Source organism: Brachypodium distachyon, chromosome 4 (assembly GCF_000005505.3).
Source record: "Brachypodium distachyon strain Bd21 chromosome 4, Brachypodium_distachyon_v3.0, whole genome shotgun sequence".
NCBI lineage: Eukaryota > Viridiplantae > Streptophyta > Magnoliopsida > Poales > Poaceae > Brachypodium > Brachypodium distachyon.
In genome coordinates, this window is record NC_016134.3 from 8,074,475 (window position 1) to 8,091,373 (window position 16,899).

Here is a 16,899-nt window from a genome sequence, read left to right on the forward strand (position 1 = left end):
TCCTGTCGCGTGCCTCCCCTCTGTCTCCCTTCTTGCGCATCTCCCTCTCTTCCCCCTTTTCTTGATTTATCCCATTTTGTTACCATTTGGTCCGTACTTGGGATTTCGACAACTTCAATATATTCCGTCTCTTTTTCCACTTCTTGCTCTTGCTCTTGTTGTGCCCCCAATACACTTGTACTTTTATGTGTGCTTGGATTAGAGCTACTATCACATGACACAAAATATCTTCTGAAATCCACAATTCAAAAATTTATCAGTGAACAAACAACTATTTTACCCAAATGCAGCAATTTAGAAACAAAATGGAGAATAGTATCGTACGATTCCCCTTTGTCTTTCCTTTCCTTCAGTCCATTAATGCTGAAGTAGAGCCATCACCGCATGAGAACTGGACGACTGCAGACGAATCGATCCTCTCCCCAAGTCCCATGACGTGAGAACCGCGCGGCGCTTCCCCCATTGGCCAGGCCCATGACGTTTCCCAGGCTCACGAAGAAACACGACAGCCAACACCTGAAATCACGTTAACTTCTCTCTTTTTTCACCCTCAATTAATGACATATTAGCAAAAAGCCCCGTGCGTTGCTACAGAAGAACAAAAAAATTAAAAAACATGCTAGCTTAATTTTTCAAAAGTGGTGTCTTTTGCATGTAAGTTGCTACGGATTGAGAGCGACTCTAGCAGTTACCAAACTTTCTGATCGAAAAAACGTTAATTCAGTCTACCGATATCGTTTTCATATTTCACAATTTTTAGCCCATATGAAAAAATATGTTCTGCAAGGACACATCTCGTGTGCGAGATCGGGGGAGGAGGCGTGAGAGCAGGACGGGCTGTATGGGAGCAGGAGACGGATCAGGGAAGGAGGCGTTGCAAGTGCAGGACGCGTCGGCTCGTGCGGGCGCATCGGGGCAGGCTTTCTCAAGAACCATGTGAGCCCACCATTCCTGGCTCGGCCCGGTACGATAGTAAACGGGCCATGCCGGCCCGCGACCAGGCTCGGGCCATGCCTGGCCTGGACCTTGAGCCCACAGCCCGGCTCGGCCCGTTTAACTTTTTATTTTTATTTTTTACAACTCAACAACATCCCATCTCGTATTATTCTGGGCCATCCTGTCGCTTCTTCCTCTTTCTTCTGGCCTAGTGCTCCCTCGGTCCATCCCCTGCTCTCGATCTCTCGTCCCGATCGATCCAATTCCCGAGTCCCGATCCATACCGAAGACGAAGGGGCTCCCGTCTCCCCATCGATCTGGAGCTAGCGGCGGCGCGATGGTCTCGAGGGAGAAGATCAGAACAGAAATCGGGGATGCAGAGAGAGAGGATGCGGCAACGCCGGCGAGGGACCTCACCTCACCAAGCTTTGGCGGAGGTGGAGCTCGACGGAGGAGGCCTTCCTTCCTCTTTCTTCTGGCCCGGTGCTCCCTCGATAAGTCCTCTGCTCTTATCTCGTCCCGGTCGCCATTGCTCGAGTTCGCGTTGGACCGTGATGAGGAGATTGGAGAGATCGGGATTGAGAGGTCGGATTTTGGGGGTGACGTGGAGATTGGGGAGATCGGGGTTGAGTTCGTGTCTGACTGTGACGACGAGGGGGGGGGGGGAGAGTTCGGGATTTGCGACGGGCGGACGTACGGGCAACTGCCCGCGGTCCTCACCACCAATTGCAATTTAATATATTGGCACCAAGACAAAGGGGCGGAGACTTTTGCACAAAACGACCACATTTGTGTGGTAGTTGCAACAGAACCACTACTACTTTCATTTTTCGTTTAAACCACCATCTCGGCGTAATAATTTCCCCAAGAGCACCGGTCATGTGGGCCACATGTTAGCATTGACATGGCAATTACGATGCCACTGTGGGTTCGACCCTGAGGTGGCGATGAACTCAGCGACCGATTTCCTTGTCGGTGGGGAGGACGAGCCAAGGACACCCGATAAGAATGCGACCACGGCAATGCTCCAAGAGGAGGACGATGAAGAGGGAAGGCAAGGGACAAAAACAATGAGGAATCAAAGGAAAGGAGGCGAGGAGGAGACTGAATATGTCTGCGACCCGACACGAAGGTGAACGCAATTGCGCTCTGGGAGGCGCAGATGGCATGAAAGCAGGGGAAATTAAGAGAGGGGGGGCAGGGGACAAGGCAGAGGAGACCGAACACGACTACGGTGGCATTGCGGTTGCCACATCAACGCACACATCAAGAATAGTGCAAACACAGATCAATGTTCTTCGTGAAATCATTACGCAATTTATCAAGCAGCAGAGGAAGGCAACAAGAGAACCTTCGGCGGTCCAATAACTTCACACCCACGAGACTACCAAGAGTCAGCATGCCTCCGATTACCTCCAAGACCAAAACCTACTGCAATATACATATTGGAACGAATTTCCCTCTTTTTCTCTCCAGCCTACGACACCGGCAAAGGAGGCGGCTGGAGCAGTAAGGCGGGTTAGTCAAGACATGAAATTTCCGCTCCCTTGTTATTAGAATGCAAAGATTTGAAGACATGAAATTAATAATCTCCATTTCTTAATCAAGCAAATCACATGTGTATAGGATTAATATAGAACAATATAACGCAAGTTCTTCCTTTCATTGGTAGACGAGAATATTCGACGCTTAAGCTGAAACCAAGCAGGAATGAAGCTTGCCTGCAAATTTGGGTTTGGTTTATGCCGCTGTTCGTATTACATCCAAGTACAACAGTACAGACATGTCCTCGTAGCACCAAAATTTACTACTTTACATGTAAAGCAGCAGAAAGAATGAAAACCTCACTAGCTCACTTTCAGTCCAAAGCATCTATTACCTCAAGGGAAAAGAAACTCGGAACTTTCTTGAGTAAAACTGAAAATGAAGTGGGGGTGAGGCAAAAGAACGGGACCTGCATAGACCCTCATCTAACATAATGGTCAGATTCCTGCTACAGATCAAACCAGAGACAAAACACTAGAACATTTGGGAATCTGCAACCTTGCAGATGACCCATGCTTGATAATATATACACTCTTGATCAGGCACCCTATGCTGAAAACTCGAAAACTTTACCAACACTGAGGTATCCAACAAATGACGCTCTTTTTTTCCCCTCCTAAGGTGGCTACTCGCAAGAATATACTACTACCTGTAGTCAATAACTACCCCAGTTCATCTGAGCATGTTGCTGCTGCTGATAACCATTGGAAGGTGGCCCGACCATTTCAACAGCTCCAGCAATGGTCTGTGAAGGCTGGAGCAGTGGATGAACAGCACCTCCAGCCAGAGTCTGTGCGGGGTGGTACATCCCTGCATAGGCACCATGACCAGCTTGAGCAGGGGCAAATGCGAGATGCTGCCCCTGTGGAGGCAGGCCATAGTAGGAGCTAGATTGGAGAGTGGATAGTTCCCGTCCAGGTGCAGGAATCCAGACAGTGGAGCCTTCACTCTGATCAACATATACAAAGCAGTAAGAAACAAGTCTACCATATATTTCACCAAGTCACTAGACCAACAGTTCATTTGTACTCCCTCCGTTCCATAATTCTTGTCTCAAATTTGCCAAAAAATGGATGTATCTATTCCTAAAAGGTGTCTAGACACATGTAAGATTTCGACAAGAATTATGGAACAGAGGGAGTATATATTTGTGGTAAAAAGAATTTACAGTTCCATTGTAATGATATGATGCATAAAATACAAGTAAATTGAACAACTTTCAGGTGTCTGAATTCAGTTGAATTGGAAAATTCCAAATGATGTTGAACTACAGCCAAAGCTGTAGTGAGCCCAGTTAGATATGTAGAACAACAAAAATCCTCTAAATACAGTCGGAATATGCTAAGTAAAACTACAAGGAAATGTCAACTACATATATTTATGAGTTTTTAATATTAGTTTTCAGATTTTATTGTAGCAGTAACAAGTGTTTCCAAAAAGCTTGATCATTGTGCTTAAATACTGCACCAGAAACATAAGCAATGATTTTAGGATGTCAAGACATTAGGAGCCAGGAAAGCAAACTTCAGAAGTAATTTGGCACTTGGAAGCGTTATATACAAATAACAACCTCACCTCCTTGAACCATGCAGGTGCATCTACTAAAACAATCCCAAAAGACTATCTGAATTCTTTTACTTCTCAATGACAAGGCAATTTTTAAGGAAAAAAAAACCATGGTTAAAGTTGACTTATGTACAGCCTATTGCTCATAGATATGCATTAACATTTACCTGCTGTCCGGCAATATAGATGTTATTTTCTTTAAATTGTGATCCACTGACATCACCATTATCTGCTGAAGTTCCGCTTGGCACCACATTATTATTTGTATACACTGACGGACTAGAACCATATGTCCCATAGGCGCCAGGTGTTACAGTATATGTCTGGCTTCCAGTGTTGGCACCAGGTTTGTATGTAGCGGCAGAGTATTTGACTGGTGGTGCAACAGCTGAACTTACAGGTGGATACATGTTTCCAGGGGAAGGTGCTTGAGGATAAGCAGCATTACCAACGAAATGGTGAAGGGCATGTGGCGGTACATAGAACGGAGAGAGATACTGATTATATGGGAAAAAGCTTGGTTGATAATGAGGTACATGTAGACCCACAGGCTGGCGGAACACAGGAAGAGGTTGTTGTGGAATAGCAATAGAATTTGGTAAAACTCCAGGAGCTGGGGTAGCAAGTTGAGTAGGCCCAGATGAAGACTGCACCATTGAGTCAAGTTCCTGTGGTAATCAAAAGAGAAGAGTCAAAAGGATAGACCAAATAAACTTAATAAGGTGTTCACAGGAAAGATGTGATACAGACGCAACCATTTTCTAAATAAATCAAATATTAGTACTCCCTCCGATCCATAATAAGTGTCGCTGTTTTAGCACAACTTGTCGCTGATTTAGTACAAAGTTGTACTAAATCAGCGACACTTATTATAGAGGGAGTACATATCATCCACTGCCCAGTGCTGAACTAACATGCAATCTAGAGAAGTAAATTAAGCTGACAAATAAGTACTTGATACTATTCACTCGTGTAGCTTTAAAAAACGGTATTATCTTTTCCACATTGAGATTCATGTTTCAAATTTTGGAACCGCGAAAGAAACAACATTCTTGACCTATTTTACTGTGAGGATGAATAGAAAATAATGAAATGAATGCAAAACATGGTGACACACTAACACGCTGTGTATTTACAACTAAAACATTATTAACATTAATTGACTAATGTTCTATATCAAGTCATCAACAAGCTCAGCAACTGAAATGCAGCAAATTAGTGGGATACGGAGAAAGGTCTAGATGCAAACCTCTTGAGCCTGGCCAGTTTGAGTAGGCAGAACTGACACGTTCCCAGACTTGATAGGAGCTCCCGGAACAGGAACAGTAAATGGTGAGAGATGGCCATCAACACCAGCGATTGGCCGGTAAAGTTGTGCGTAATAATTTGCAGAAAAATCATTTGGCTGTTGCACCTGTATGCGCAATTTTGCAGTGCTTATTACACCTAAATAATGTACTTTAAACTTGAGCAATTTAGACAGGAGACCAGATAGTTCAGAGAATGGTGGGTTAGAAAGGGTGGTCTACCCTGGAGCTAGGGACCTTACGTTAGGTAGCAGGAAAATTAAAGGTTGGACAAGGCCAACAACAATCATATCAGACATTTGACATAAAACAATTGGCTCATGAAACAATATTTCCAGAAAGAAGCCTAAGAATCAGCTAGAAGGCCTGCTTTGTGCTAGGGAACGATATTTCCCAAAAAAGAGGTAAAGCAATACAGATATGCAACATCCAACCATATATAGTGAGATTTAAAATAAATCTAGTGTGATGCAAGCAACTTCGCCACTAAGCATCTTCACAAGTCAGGGTGGCACAGAAATTATTTATTTTATATTTGGTGGAGTAAGGGGAACCTAAGTAGTCAAACCACTTTCATATGAATGGAAAATATATGAATAAGAACAAAAGTCAAACAATTGCAGAAAAATACCTGATATTCAGATGTCTCCAGTAACGGGGTCTGATTCCCTTGCGATTGTGGTGGCACTTCAAATGTTGAGTACATATTTTGGGCCAAATCTGGGGGCGTGTGTGATGCTGCTGAATTTTCATCAGATTGTAAGATTTTAGGAGGATTGGACGAATTATCCACCTCTTGATGTGAAATAGTATTAGCCTTATCAGCAGTCAGATGCTGCAGACCTGGCTGAGTTGCCGCTTCAACAGTAGAGGTTGCACCCTCATGACTGCAATTCAGTTACCAAACAACATCAAGGAAAATGAAACTGAAAGTTACTAACTGCCTGATTACACATAGAAACTGATGATAAAACATTAGTTACAAACTTACAATGCTAAAACATAACTTCAGTCACTAGAAACAAAATACTGAAAAACAAATTTGGTTAACTGAAGTTATCTTTATAGCCTCAGATGCCTGCAGCAAGCAAGCTACATGAAAGTATGTGGTAACATGTCCAAGCCCGTTTGTATACACAAATGAAATACATTTCGCTCATGATCCCTTGGAAAGAAAATGCATACTGAGGTCCCATTTAATTCAAGGACTTTTGGAGGCAAAAAGCGCACTAAGGCCTTATCTGGTTTAAAGGAGCATTGAAGGAATACTACTACATAAATGAGATTGTTGCTAGGAGCAAGCATTTACCATGCAAAGTTTTTTTTAAAATACATATGTAATTAAGTAGTATAAAAAATATGGTACTGATTCCCATAACAAAATCACAAAGACCGCCATATCAAAAGGGCGACGTATCCAGTGAAACTTGCAAACTATTCACGTGGACCATCGGATCTAAAATGCACGGTGCAGATAAAAAATAAGATAGTTACAGCAGTCAAGCATAAAGCCATAAACCATGAGCAGCTTAATAACATTGCATAAAGTCAAAGACAAAGGAACTAAAAGACAAACCTAGGGGCAGGTTCTTCCACAATTTCATCCACCGCATGCGACGATTCATATTCAGGCACTACAGAGCTCTTGTCACACTCATGGTCATTTGGAAAGCCCACAGTTTGACCAAAGCTGGTCCCAAAACTGCCAAAACTGAGACCATACTTTTCCGACTCTGTGACCTGAAGGTGATCCGGGATAATGACATGCTGCTTATCGAACAAGTGCACATCACCTAGTCTTTTGCACATTTCCGACGAGATCTCCTCCTTATGAGCGGAAGTCAATACCGGAACTGACTGAACCTCCACAGTAACAGCTACATCATCACGGGTAACATTTTCAGCTTGGGTAGGTTTGTTCGTTGGTTTTGGCTTCCACTCTTTATTTGGAACAGCTAGATGACAAAATTTCATGCGTAGTTAGTAAAGAAAATGTAAGACTTTCCAAAACATATTTCATTCGAAGACAGAACTATGACCCTACAGATATTTTAGTAACTGCCAAAAACTAACAAACTGTTTAACAACAAGAATGTCAACTATAAACTGCATGGTATAAAGCAAACATAGAAGACATGAGAGTGGGTATGAAATGAAAATAGAGCCAACAGATAAAAATAATGGCTTAACTTTTGTAAGTAATTTGTCAGAACAAGTTATCAGTTTCACATCTAGCATTCTGACATTTTGTTCTTTTTTCAGGAAGAGGCTCAACGAGATCTCCACTAACCACTTTTGCAGCAGAAGATGGTATGCATTGCATCAGCAAGATATGTCTTCTATTTTGTGGTTACATCCCAACTTTCGTTTTTCTTTTTTTTGCTGAAACAGCTGAATTTTCTGCATAATTGCACGGCTGGGTTGATAAATATATCAGATTAATCTGAGCTGTTCTAATATGGACCTGCTAAGCTGTTCTAATACTGACCGCTCTTTATGTGATGTTTGTTCAGGATACTTATTTCTTTTACTGACAGCTCTTCATGTGATGTCTGTTCAGGACCGTTTACCAAAAAATCCATTCATTTGATCAAGCAGGCCGAAGATGGCATCCTAGATTTGGATTTTGTTTGCTTCTGAAGTCCTTTTCATAAGTACAGAGCATTTCTTTAGTTCCTTTTCATAAGTCAAATATGGTTTCTGACAACTCAGGTTCAAAAAAGGCAGATCAACAAATATCCTTGAAGGAATTGGCTGATAGAGAAGATTAAGAACAGAATCTGTTGGAAGTAGTCTTTCCATCCTTTTTCTCTTAAAGATGCATTCATGTACTTACGGAATGCTAAGCTCACAACACTGCAGGGTTTTGGATGACACGGGAAGTAATAACTTAGTAGCTTCTGTTACTTTTATATTTGCACATGCTTCTTTTTTAGGTTAGATCACGCAAGCACATTGAAAAAGGAATCTATGAAATTCGTCAAAGAGTTCTGAAGCAGGTTTGTATGTCAACAGGGCTCTTTTTCCATATCATTTTGCAAGTGACTATCTAAAAAGTTCAACATCCATTGTTTAATTTTTTTGCACTTCTTTCTTATCCATGTCTTCATCTCTACGTGGTTTTACTTCTATTTTGCAGGGGCATCCTCTCACTGAGGTTCAGATGGTTCGAGGAAGCCCATGCCGCAATAAAAGCATCTGATCGAATTACTTACTTGACATCTGATTGATTATAATGGCTGATTCCATCAAAAGTTTCTATTTCTTTTCGGGATTTCGTTTTCACTCATTATTATTTGCTAAACAAGATGGGTTGATGATGAATACAAATTTACCATTTCTGTTTGTGGTTACCTATCATTGGCAAAAACCATGGAAAAATAGGCCCACAAATCATGCTGATGATAGGCTGGATAAATAAATAAAAAGTTTCATTGAGCGGCACTGCAAAGGCGCACATATCCTCCTAGTTAGTGACGCTATAGACCCAGGATTTGAAGAATTGGTAAAAAAATAGATGTCCAGCTGTTTTCCAGTAACACATGGAGAGGATGGGCAGAGTTCGACAAGTACCTTTTTGCGAGCCACTTGGCTGCTGTGAGCGACTACTGTAGCTGGAAGATGGCCTACTACCAGATGGTAGCACAATAGATGACGAACCAGAAGGTTGGGATGTGTCTAGACATGTGAAAAAGTTGTTAATAGCATAACAAGCATAACCAAAATGTGGCTCACTGGTTCCAACTGAATAGGTATATAATGTGTGTACCTTTTGGAACTACTGATACATCATCAGAAACAACCTTATATTCAGCTGCTGCCCGCTGACTTCTGAAAGCATGTTTGGAAGCAACAATCTCACCATGGCTGTAGGCTTCGAGGGATGGAGTAAGCACTTGGTCCGAAACGATAGTACAAACTCCTGGTATAGATGGTGGCGGCTGTGTAGACAACTGGCTTGGATCTGAAACTAAATCCATGACCTCTTCTGGAGCGCCTTTAAGATCTGCCGGTCCTTTTGAATCTGAAGATGGCAAATGGAACATAGCAACAGAATTTTTCGCCATGGCAGCAAGAGGTTGTGATGGACCATTGGATAACCCACCTGACAAACTGGGAAAAAGTCAGTTGCATGTTTAAAGAGCTGCAGAAGGCCCATGCCTACATGTGATGTTGTGCACAATAACAATTCTAACAGATGATACCCCACATGTTGCTGCAGAACATCTGCTAAAAATTAGCTACAGAATAGGGGCAGAAATAAAAAAATGCAAAATTGTAAAACTCTAGCTACGAAAATGTGCATAAAGCAAAAAGGAAATGCAAAAAATGACAATTAAAAATAAAGGATTGTGTGAATCATTCATAGTGTTTGTTGCAACTAGAACCTCAACATATTATTTTCTCAAAAGATAATAATTTCCAACAACACAACTTGGCATTTTTTATAGGAACTACATAAATTAGTATGTTACGTGCGATGTCTCAAAATATACTTGACGGCATGGTGAAAACAAAACCGTAAATAAGTTTTGCATTGTAGTCGCATCCTTTTAGCTTCTCGGATTTACATTAAAATTGATTGGTTAACAGGTTGTTATTCTTTAGTTATAGGGAAAAACAGTACAGAACGAAATACAGATGAGTGACATGTAAGTAAACATTGTACATGCATGCTGCAATGCACCCATGCATATTTGTGAAGATGGAATCAGTTGATCTTCTCAACTCACTTGAATATTTTTTTAATTTAGTCACTCAGAAACTGGAAGATTTAAGACATCCCCGTATTTTGTATCACTGGCCCTGATGCCAAAACATATATTGTGCCCCAAAAAAAGCTGTGTAAACCCAAAAATATAAAGAAATCCAATTTCCCTGCTTACAATTCTTCAGATTATTGATAAAGATCAAAGGTTACAGGAAAGGTGTAAGAAATATTCAAGTGTAGCAAAACAACATGCATAAATCATAAACTGGAACTGAAAATGGAGCCGCTGGACTTGAAAGATGCACCGAGCTTGGCAAAAATAGCAATGCTAGCAAACACACCACTGAAATTTAAACAATTAACAGGCATAGCAACAGCAGCAAGAACAAATATATAGACACCTCCACCGTCACATGAGAAGATTGCTCCACAAACATGACTGAAATCAACTCAACATATAGATTCAGCAAATGCAAAAGTAATAGAGGAGATCCCCAAGCACCGTAGGATTGTAGGAAGGATCAAGGATGTATATCAAAGGGTATAGATGTCCGCAACTGCAATACCACACAAGACGACAGAAAGTTGGGATGAGGGCGTAGAGATCTTAGAGGAACTTCCTGTTGCGACAGAAAGTTGGGATGAGGGCGTAGAGATCTTAGAGGAACTTCCTGTTGTGCATGCCAGTCAAGGGGCGTGGTTATCATGGTGCTGCTGAGAGGAGCCACCGGATATCGGCATGGCAGTGGAGCAAGAGAAGTGATCCAGAAAGATTGTAGATCGGGTGGATGCCGTTGGCATTAAGAAGCTGCCGATGAGAATAAGCACGACTGTTTGGAGGGAGGCTGGCATGAGAGAAGCCAAGAACTCAATTAATAGTGCCACATGATGAGGTGGGGGAAGGGAGGGTCTGCTGGAAGGCAAAGAGACGGATATTGCGGTGTGGTGGTGGAGAGGTCAATTTGTTAACGGAAGACATAGCAAAAAACGGACATGTTGCAATTAACGATGATGACATCGATGGCTGAGAGCTCAGAAAAATTAGATAGTGGGTACAAACTGTATAGGCATATAGGATGACACGCAGGGTCAAGTGCTGTTACTGAAAAGGCACTTGTACAATTCAGTGGGGAAATTCAGACGTGCACACTATATGATTATATGCGTAGAAGCAAAAGATGGTGCCAAAATATGTCTCTTTGTGAACAACAGAAACATACACATTTTAATTAGGACAATACAAAAAGAAAATTAGCCTTCCTACTTTGTTTTCTGAATACCACCAAAAGATGTCCTTAAAAAAAGGTTATGTCAAACATACACAAGACAGAAGCCACTAGAGAAAATTTTGAATATTAGTTTCAGATGAAATAAGTCCATTTTTACACCCCCAACCACCGGACTTATCCAAAAGTACAAACTACAAAAAACACCCTGAACTCTGAAACCGGGCAAAATACCCCCTTAATTTCCAAAACCACTCATCCCAACTCTCAAAGATTCGTGTGCAGGATAATTGGGCAAGAGAGAGGGGCAAGCGCGGGGCAGGGGCCAAAACCCCTCCACTTGCCAGTGTGGAGTCAACGCGCCCACGTAGTAGTCCAATCCACTGATTCCACCGGTGAACAGCCAGGGGGGTAGGGATGAATGGTTTTGAGAGTTAAGGGGGGTATTTCCCCCGGTTTCAGATTTCAGCATGATCTTTGAACTTCTCAATATGTTCCAGGGGGGTAAAATCGACCTATTTCTTTTCAAATAAATAACTGAAATAAAAAAGAAAGCGTGGAGCACAATCACAAAATTCTCAACTAACTAATATGCAGGCCAAATGAGACAGAATTTAAAAAACAATAACTCTTAAATTTTGTTCCCTCCGGTATAAATACCTTGAAATGGAAGTTGATATCTTTGTGTCTGTGCTTGGATTGACAGGTGAAGAGCTACTACACTTTTCCATGCTCGGATTCAGTTCATTTTCCTTTCCCGCAAGAGCATTTCTCCCAGTGAGGTCTGTGGTACCAGAAAATTTGTGTATACATAATGAACAAAATAATAAATAATTATAAATAAAATCTCCCTACCGGGCTACTTAGTGGATACAGAATGATATATGAATATCATGTTGCAAAACTACTTAATACTACTCATCGTACAATTCATACACATTAAGTTACACTGAGAAAATGAAATGGCAATAGCACTCGGTAGATCATTAACTGTACTGGACATATTCATCCGAGTATAAACATGTTTCAAGACATAGTATGAAAGTACATCTTCAAAGAAAATAGAAAACAGTAAGGGTGTAGATAGAGCAAAAAATGAATGTCCTTGTTCTGTACAAATAGTTCCGCAGAATAATGCAAGCATACCACTGGAGTTACGTGAAGAATAGTTCCCGCGGCCAGCCTTTCCACCTCGCCCCTGTGTCCCATGTCTCCATCGGGGATCAGCAGATTCTTTGTTGCTCTGTACGAAAAAGAAAAAGATATATTAGCTCCACTGAAAAGAAATGGGTACTCTGGTGGCAACTAAGCCAACATAAAATCTGTGATGAGCCAATAGAGTTGACTGATATTGAATTTAAGGAGCAAATAAAAGCACAAATCCCTGTTTCATAAGCAAAAGACCGACTGCATATCATGAGGCCCAAAAGAGGGGGGGGGGGGGGGGAGTCAAGGCAACAAAGCAACAACATTTCTGTTGAACGATATAATGCATGAAATCTGTATGTAGCTCACTGCCTCTGCCAACTGCAGTACAATATTTTGCAACATGTATCCTACCAAGTCATATACAAAAAAATTGGATGAAATTATGAGTTGTAACAACTATCAACTACTGCTATGCTATTGCATCAGCTCCTCAATGTAGAATTGTGCAATCCCTTTTGTTGGTACAGCTCTCAATGTTCAACGCTATTCAAAAGCTGAATGAATTTAGCTTTGCCATGAGTACTCTGGACTATCCAGAAAACACTTGCTCCCTCCGGCCGGATTTACTTGTCGAAATATTACATGTATCTAGACGCTTTTTAAACATAGATACATCCATATTTGGACAAATTTGAGACAAATAATATGGACGGGAGGGAGTATTAAGTAAGCGTCAGAGTTTACCTAAGTGGCATGATAGTAACAATTACCAATCATGTGGTGATAACTTAATATTGACTTGAATAAATTATGTCTTGCCAATCAATTCATGAATTTTGTACTCCCCAATATTAAATATAATAAATTGGGTCAAAATTTACAGACTATAAATTTCAAGTGACTAATTGGATGGAATATGTATCTAGAACTGTCATGATGTCCTGTTTAGCAAATAAATGACTTATGTTGGTTGATACCCCATTAATACTTATCCCAAGCTAGTTTTATCATCATTATATTGCAAAGGCATAACATCTAATAATGGAAACTCAATAGCGTAAATGGATTAGCTTCATTGTAGCCTTGTAGGTCATACATACCAGATGGGATAAGTGGGAACATGGAACAGAAACAATACAGAAATCAACATAGGTAAAATCCTGTTACCTCCTTTTTCTTCTCACGTTTTCTTTTCACCTCATGAAAGGTATCTGAAATAAACACAGATCAGTTGGGAACAGTTATACCAAAAGATCTAATATTAAATTAGCAACAATAAGTAATATAAACAGGTGATATGACATCATGCAGTGAAGCACTCTATAGATAAGAGACTTGCAAAGAGGAGAATAAGAGAAGAGAACAAGAGGCACAGAGGAGGAGAAATCAGGAAGAGCTTCAGAAAGAACTTGATTACTTCTTATACCATGCTTTTGACCTGTTTGAAGAAGAACACGTGTATTAAGCTAATGTGTTGGAGTTAAATGAAGCATGTGTGTTATCAGTTCACACGAAACTGATTTATGATGGGAAAGTATCATTGTGCCGTTTCAGTTTTGAGCAATGGGTTAAAAGAACTAGCACACCACAAGAGAGCATATTACTCAAGTGTATTGCTGCTCCTCCTCCTTGGGGAGTTGTTAATATAGTTGTCGGGGAGATTCTTGCATCTAGAACTGAGAAAACTGAGACTTCACACAGATATTTAAGAGAAACCTCACTAGATGATTTTAAGTTTTCTGATACAACTGGGCGAAACCAACAGTTCTATGATGCATTTTCAAAGCAATTTGCAACATGGGATCTATATACCTTCGAGCAGGAATGGAATTCAGGTGAGGAGATGATTGGAGCAATTGCTTTGGTATCATTGCTGCACTCTAATGCAAATAGTGTGAGGCTGATATTACCTTGGGACCCAGGAAACCAAGAGAACATAAAGGTGGTCATATTATGTTTTGTGAAAAATTCTACAAGGTTAAGCTTGACATGGGATCTAGGAGTGCATAAGGAAAATTCATTTTGGAAAAGAGCTAACCAGCAGTGGTTTCACATTAATCAACCTCAGGCTCTTCTTCACTTATGCAAGATTTGTTGGGAGGTTGATGACATATCCATACGGGCCAGACAGCTCATGGGCAATGCTGTTGTCATCTATATGAGTGTCAAGAATGCACTTCTGCAAGTTGAGAAGCACTTCTTGGATAGCATCTTATTATTTCTACACAGCACAGTATATGCATTGCATCTTATTGAACAAGTCAAGATGGTTAGAATGGTTAGAATTGTGAACTATATGCTCCAATTAAATGCTTGGATACTATTGATCTGAGGAACCAATTTCAAATTAGCAGTGATCCATCTTTGTGGTTGTTGCCATCCTATGAAAGAACATATTCTCAGTGGGATCCCGGTATAATATCTTTAGATTTCTATAAGATGGTGGAGATGCTTATGGCATGGCAAGATTTAGATATCAATCAAGTTGCATGAACATTGCTTAGTTAATCCTACATGTCCTTGGTGCAGACACTGTGGTTTGTACATTGCCTAAACCCACACTTTCTATTGTTGGAGTTGATGGTTGACATGAGAGCCTACAGGAGATGATGCATATCTAAGTGGAATTAAGCTTATGTCATTCAGGACTGCATATCCCTACTTCACCAATCTGATTTGTGCATGTCTACTGCACCTTCTAACTGGGAAGATTGTTCCTTGGATTGTCTTATTCCAGACACCCTGAAATATCAGACGTGTTTTATTTTCCCTCGTGGACAAGGGTGTAAGGGGAAAGGAATGTGCAGGAAGGAGGTGAGGATGTACAACAGACGACTGCAAGATTATCATCTGGCATCCATCGGTCACAAGTGACTCTCTATTACATTTTTACTGATGTAATCTCAACGTACCTCGTGAGCTATATAAGCCCGCCTATGTGTGAAATACAAGCAAGAGTGAAAAAATAAAAACTAGTGTCTCTTAGCTATAGTTTAACATAGAAGTAGGCAAGTAGCTAGGGTTCTTCTGTCTTGGATTTATCTCTACAAAAATCCTCAAAATTCGTCCACAAATCGGCGGCACGTCAGGATCCATTCTCACCGGGTCCTGAAAGAGGGGAGGGGATGGGCGGGTATACCTTGGAAGAGGAGCTTCTGTACGGTCTCGTTGGGATCCATGTCGCATTCGCGGAGCGCGGCGTAGACCTCCTCGTCGGTGTGGCCCCCCGCGATCTCCTTGATGTTCTGGATCGTGCGCCGCACCGCCGCCGGGATCGAAACCCTAGCCGCCGCCATCACCTCTTCTTCCTCACGGTGCCGCTGCTCCTCGCCGCCGCGGCAACCCTCCCTTCCCGTGCCCTGGTTTCCTGCTCCTCCCGCACGAAGGGGGGGCGAACGCGAATCCCGAGGCGGGGAGGGTTGTGCAGAGCGGAGGGGGAAGGGAAAGGAGGAGAGAGAAGCGGGGGTGGGAGGGAGAGAGATTTGTGGGAGGGTTTCAGGGGGGTGCAGAGCGGAGGGAGGGAGGGGGAGGTAGGGAAGGGGAACGACTCGTCTTGCCAGTCTATTGTAATTGCAGAGTTTTGCCGTTCTCAAATCACGGCCATTCAATTCAGTTGAGCGGTTCAGATTCTTCCTTCTTTTTGATGCATATCTAAGTGGAATTAAGCTTACCCTAGTTTTTGTCAGTCATGTTTGGTTACTAGTTTGGTTCGGGCGGTCCTGAAAGGGCAAAAAAACTCAGGTCCCTGAGTTACATTCTACTCCACCTGCGCTGCACGGCGAAGAGCACCTGTCGTCGCCGTCCTCCTTCCACGCCAGCGTCGCGAATCTGGTTGGCGATTCTCCAAATCGTCGCCCTCCTTCCTTTTGCCCATGTACTGGTATCCACCTTTCGGCCATTTCTCGCATCATCTGGCCACCTTTCTTCTCCCTCCGATCATCGTCGTCTACCTCCAACACATGGCCACCCACAACTGTCGTCGTCCTCTTCAGTCCCCTTCCATGTCTGCTCTTGGCCAGGTTCGGATCCGCTCCCAACATTATAGTCGTAGCACCTCAGCTGGTGGTGGATGGGGGATGGAGCTGGCGGTGGCGACGTCGACGACCATTCGTGGGTGGCAAGTTGGAAGGGCAGGGCCTTCCGACAATGCCCTTCTGAATGCACGGAGGTGGTCAGGTCTTGACTAGGATAAACACACGCTTGCACCGATTCGCCACGCTGGTGCCATGTTGCCTCTGACGGGTGGGACCCCTTGTTAGTATTCCCATCAAAACCTTGTGAATCGAGAGATTAGTGATGTCAGAGATCAGTGTAGTCACAGAGAGCGAGCGTGGAGGTAGCAACCAATGGATGAGAATGGACACTGGAATCTTCCGTGGCAGCAGCAGGTTGCCGTAGACAATGATTGAGAACATGCAAGATGGCAAGGAACGATTAGGGTTGCGAGCTTGCTTTGTTG

The 16,899-nt window shown here is 42.3% G+C and overlaps 1 protein-coding gene across 1 annotated transcript; it reads right to left on the reverse strand.

Moving 5' to 3' along the window:
* Positions 1-2,625: 2,625 nt before the first annotated feature.
* LOC100835561 (GBF-interacting protein 1-like) lies at positions 2,626-15,958 on the reverse strand. The gene is made up of 11 exons (XM_010239039.3): positions 15,580-15,958; positions 13,608-13,651; positions 12,438-12,534; positions 11,952-12,075; positions 9,124-9,467; positions 8,928-9,032; positions 6,931-7,309; positions 5,986-6,241; positions 5,297-5,461; positions 4,215-4,715; positions 2,626-3,430 (listed from the first exon to the last, which is right to left on the reverse strand). Exons 1-11 carry the CDS (start codon positions 15,734-15,736, stop codon positions 3,137-3,139), a joined length of 2,466 nt encoding a protein of 821 aa, XP_010237341.1. The 5' UTR covers positions 15,737-15,958; the 3' UTR covers positions 2,626-3,136.
* Between the last annotated feature and the right edge of the window lie 941 nt (positions 15,959-16,899).

Coding starts and splice junctions, on each gene's coding strand:
- LOC100835561 (XM_010239039.3), bottom strand. CDS start 15,736: ATGGCGGCGGCTAGGGTTTCGATCCCGGCGGCGGTGCGGCGCACGATC. Junction 12,535..13,607: donor AACGTGAGAAGAAAAAGGAG/GTAACAGGATTT, acceptor TTTTTCGTACAG/AGCAACAAAGAATCTGCTGA. Junction 9,033..9,123: donor TGTATCAGTAGTTCCAAAAG/GTACACACATTA, acceptor TCACATGTCTAG/ACACATCCCAACCTTCTGGT.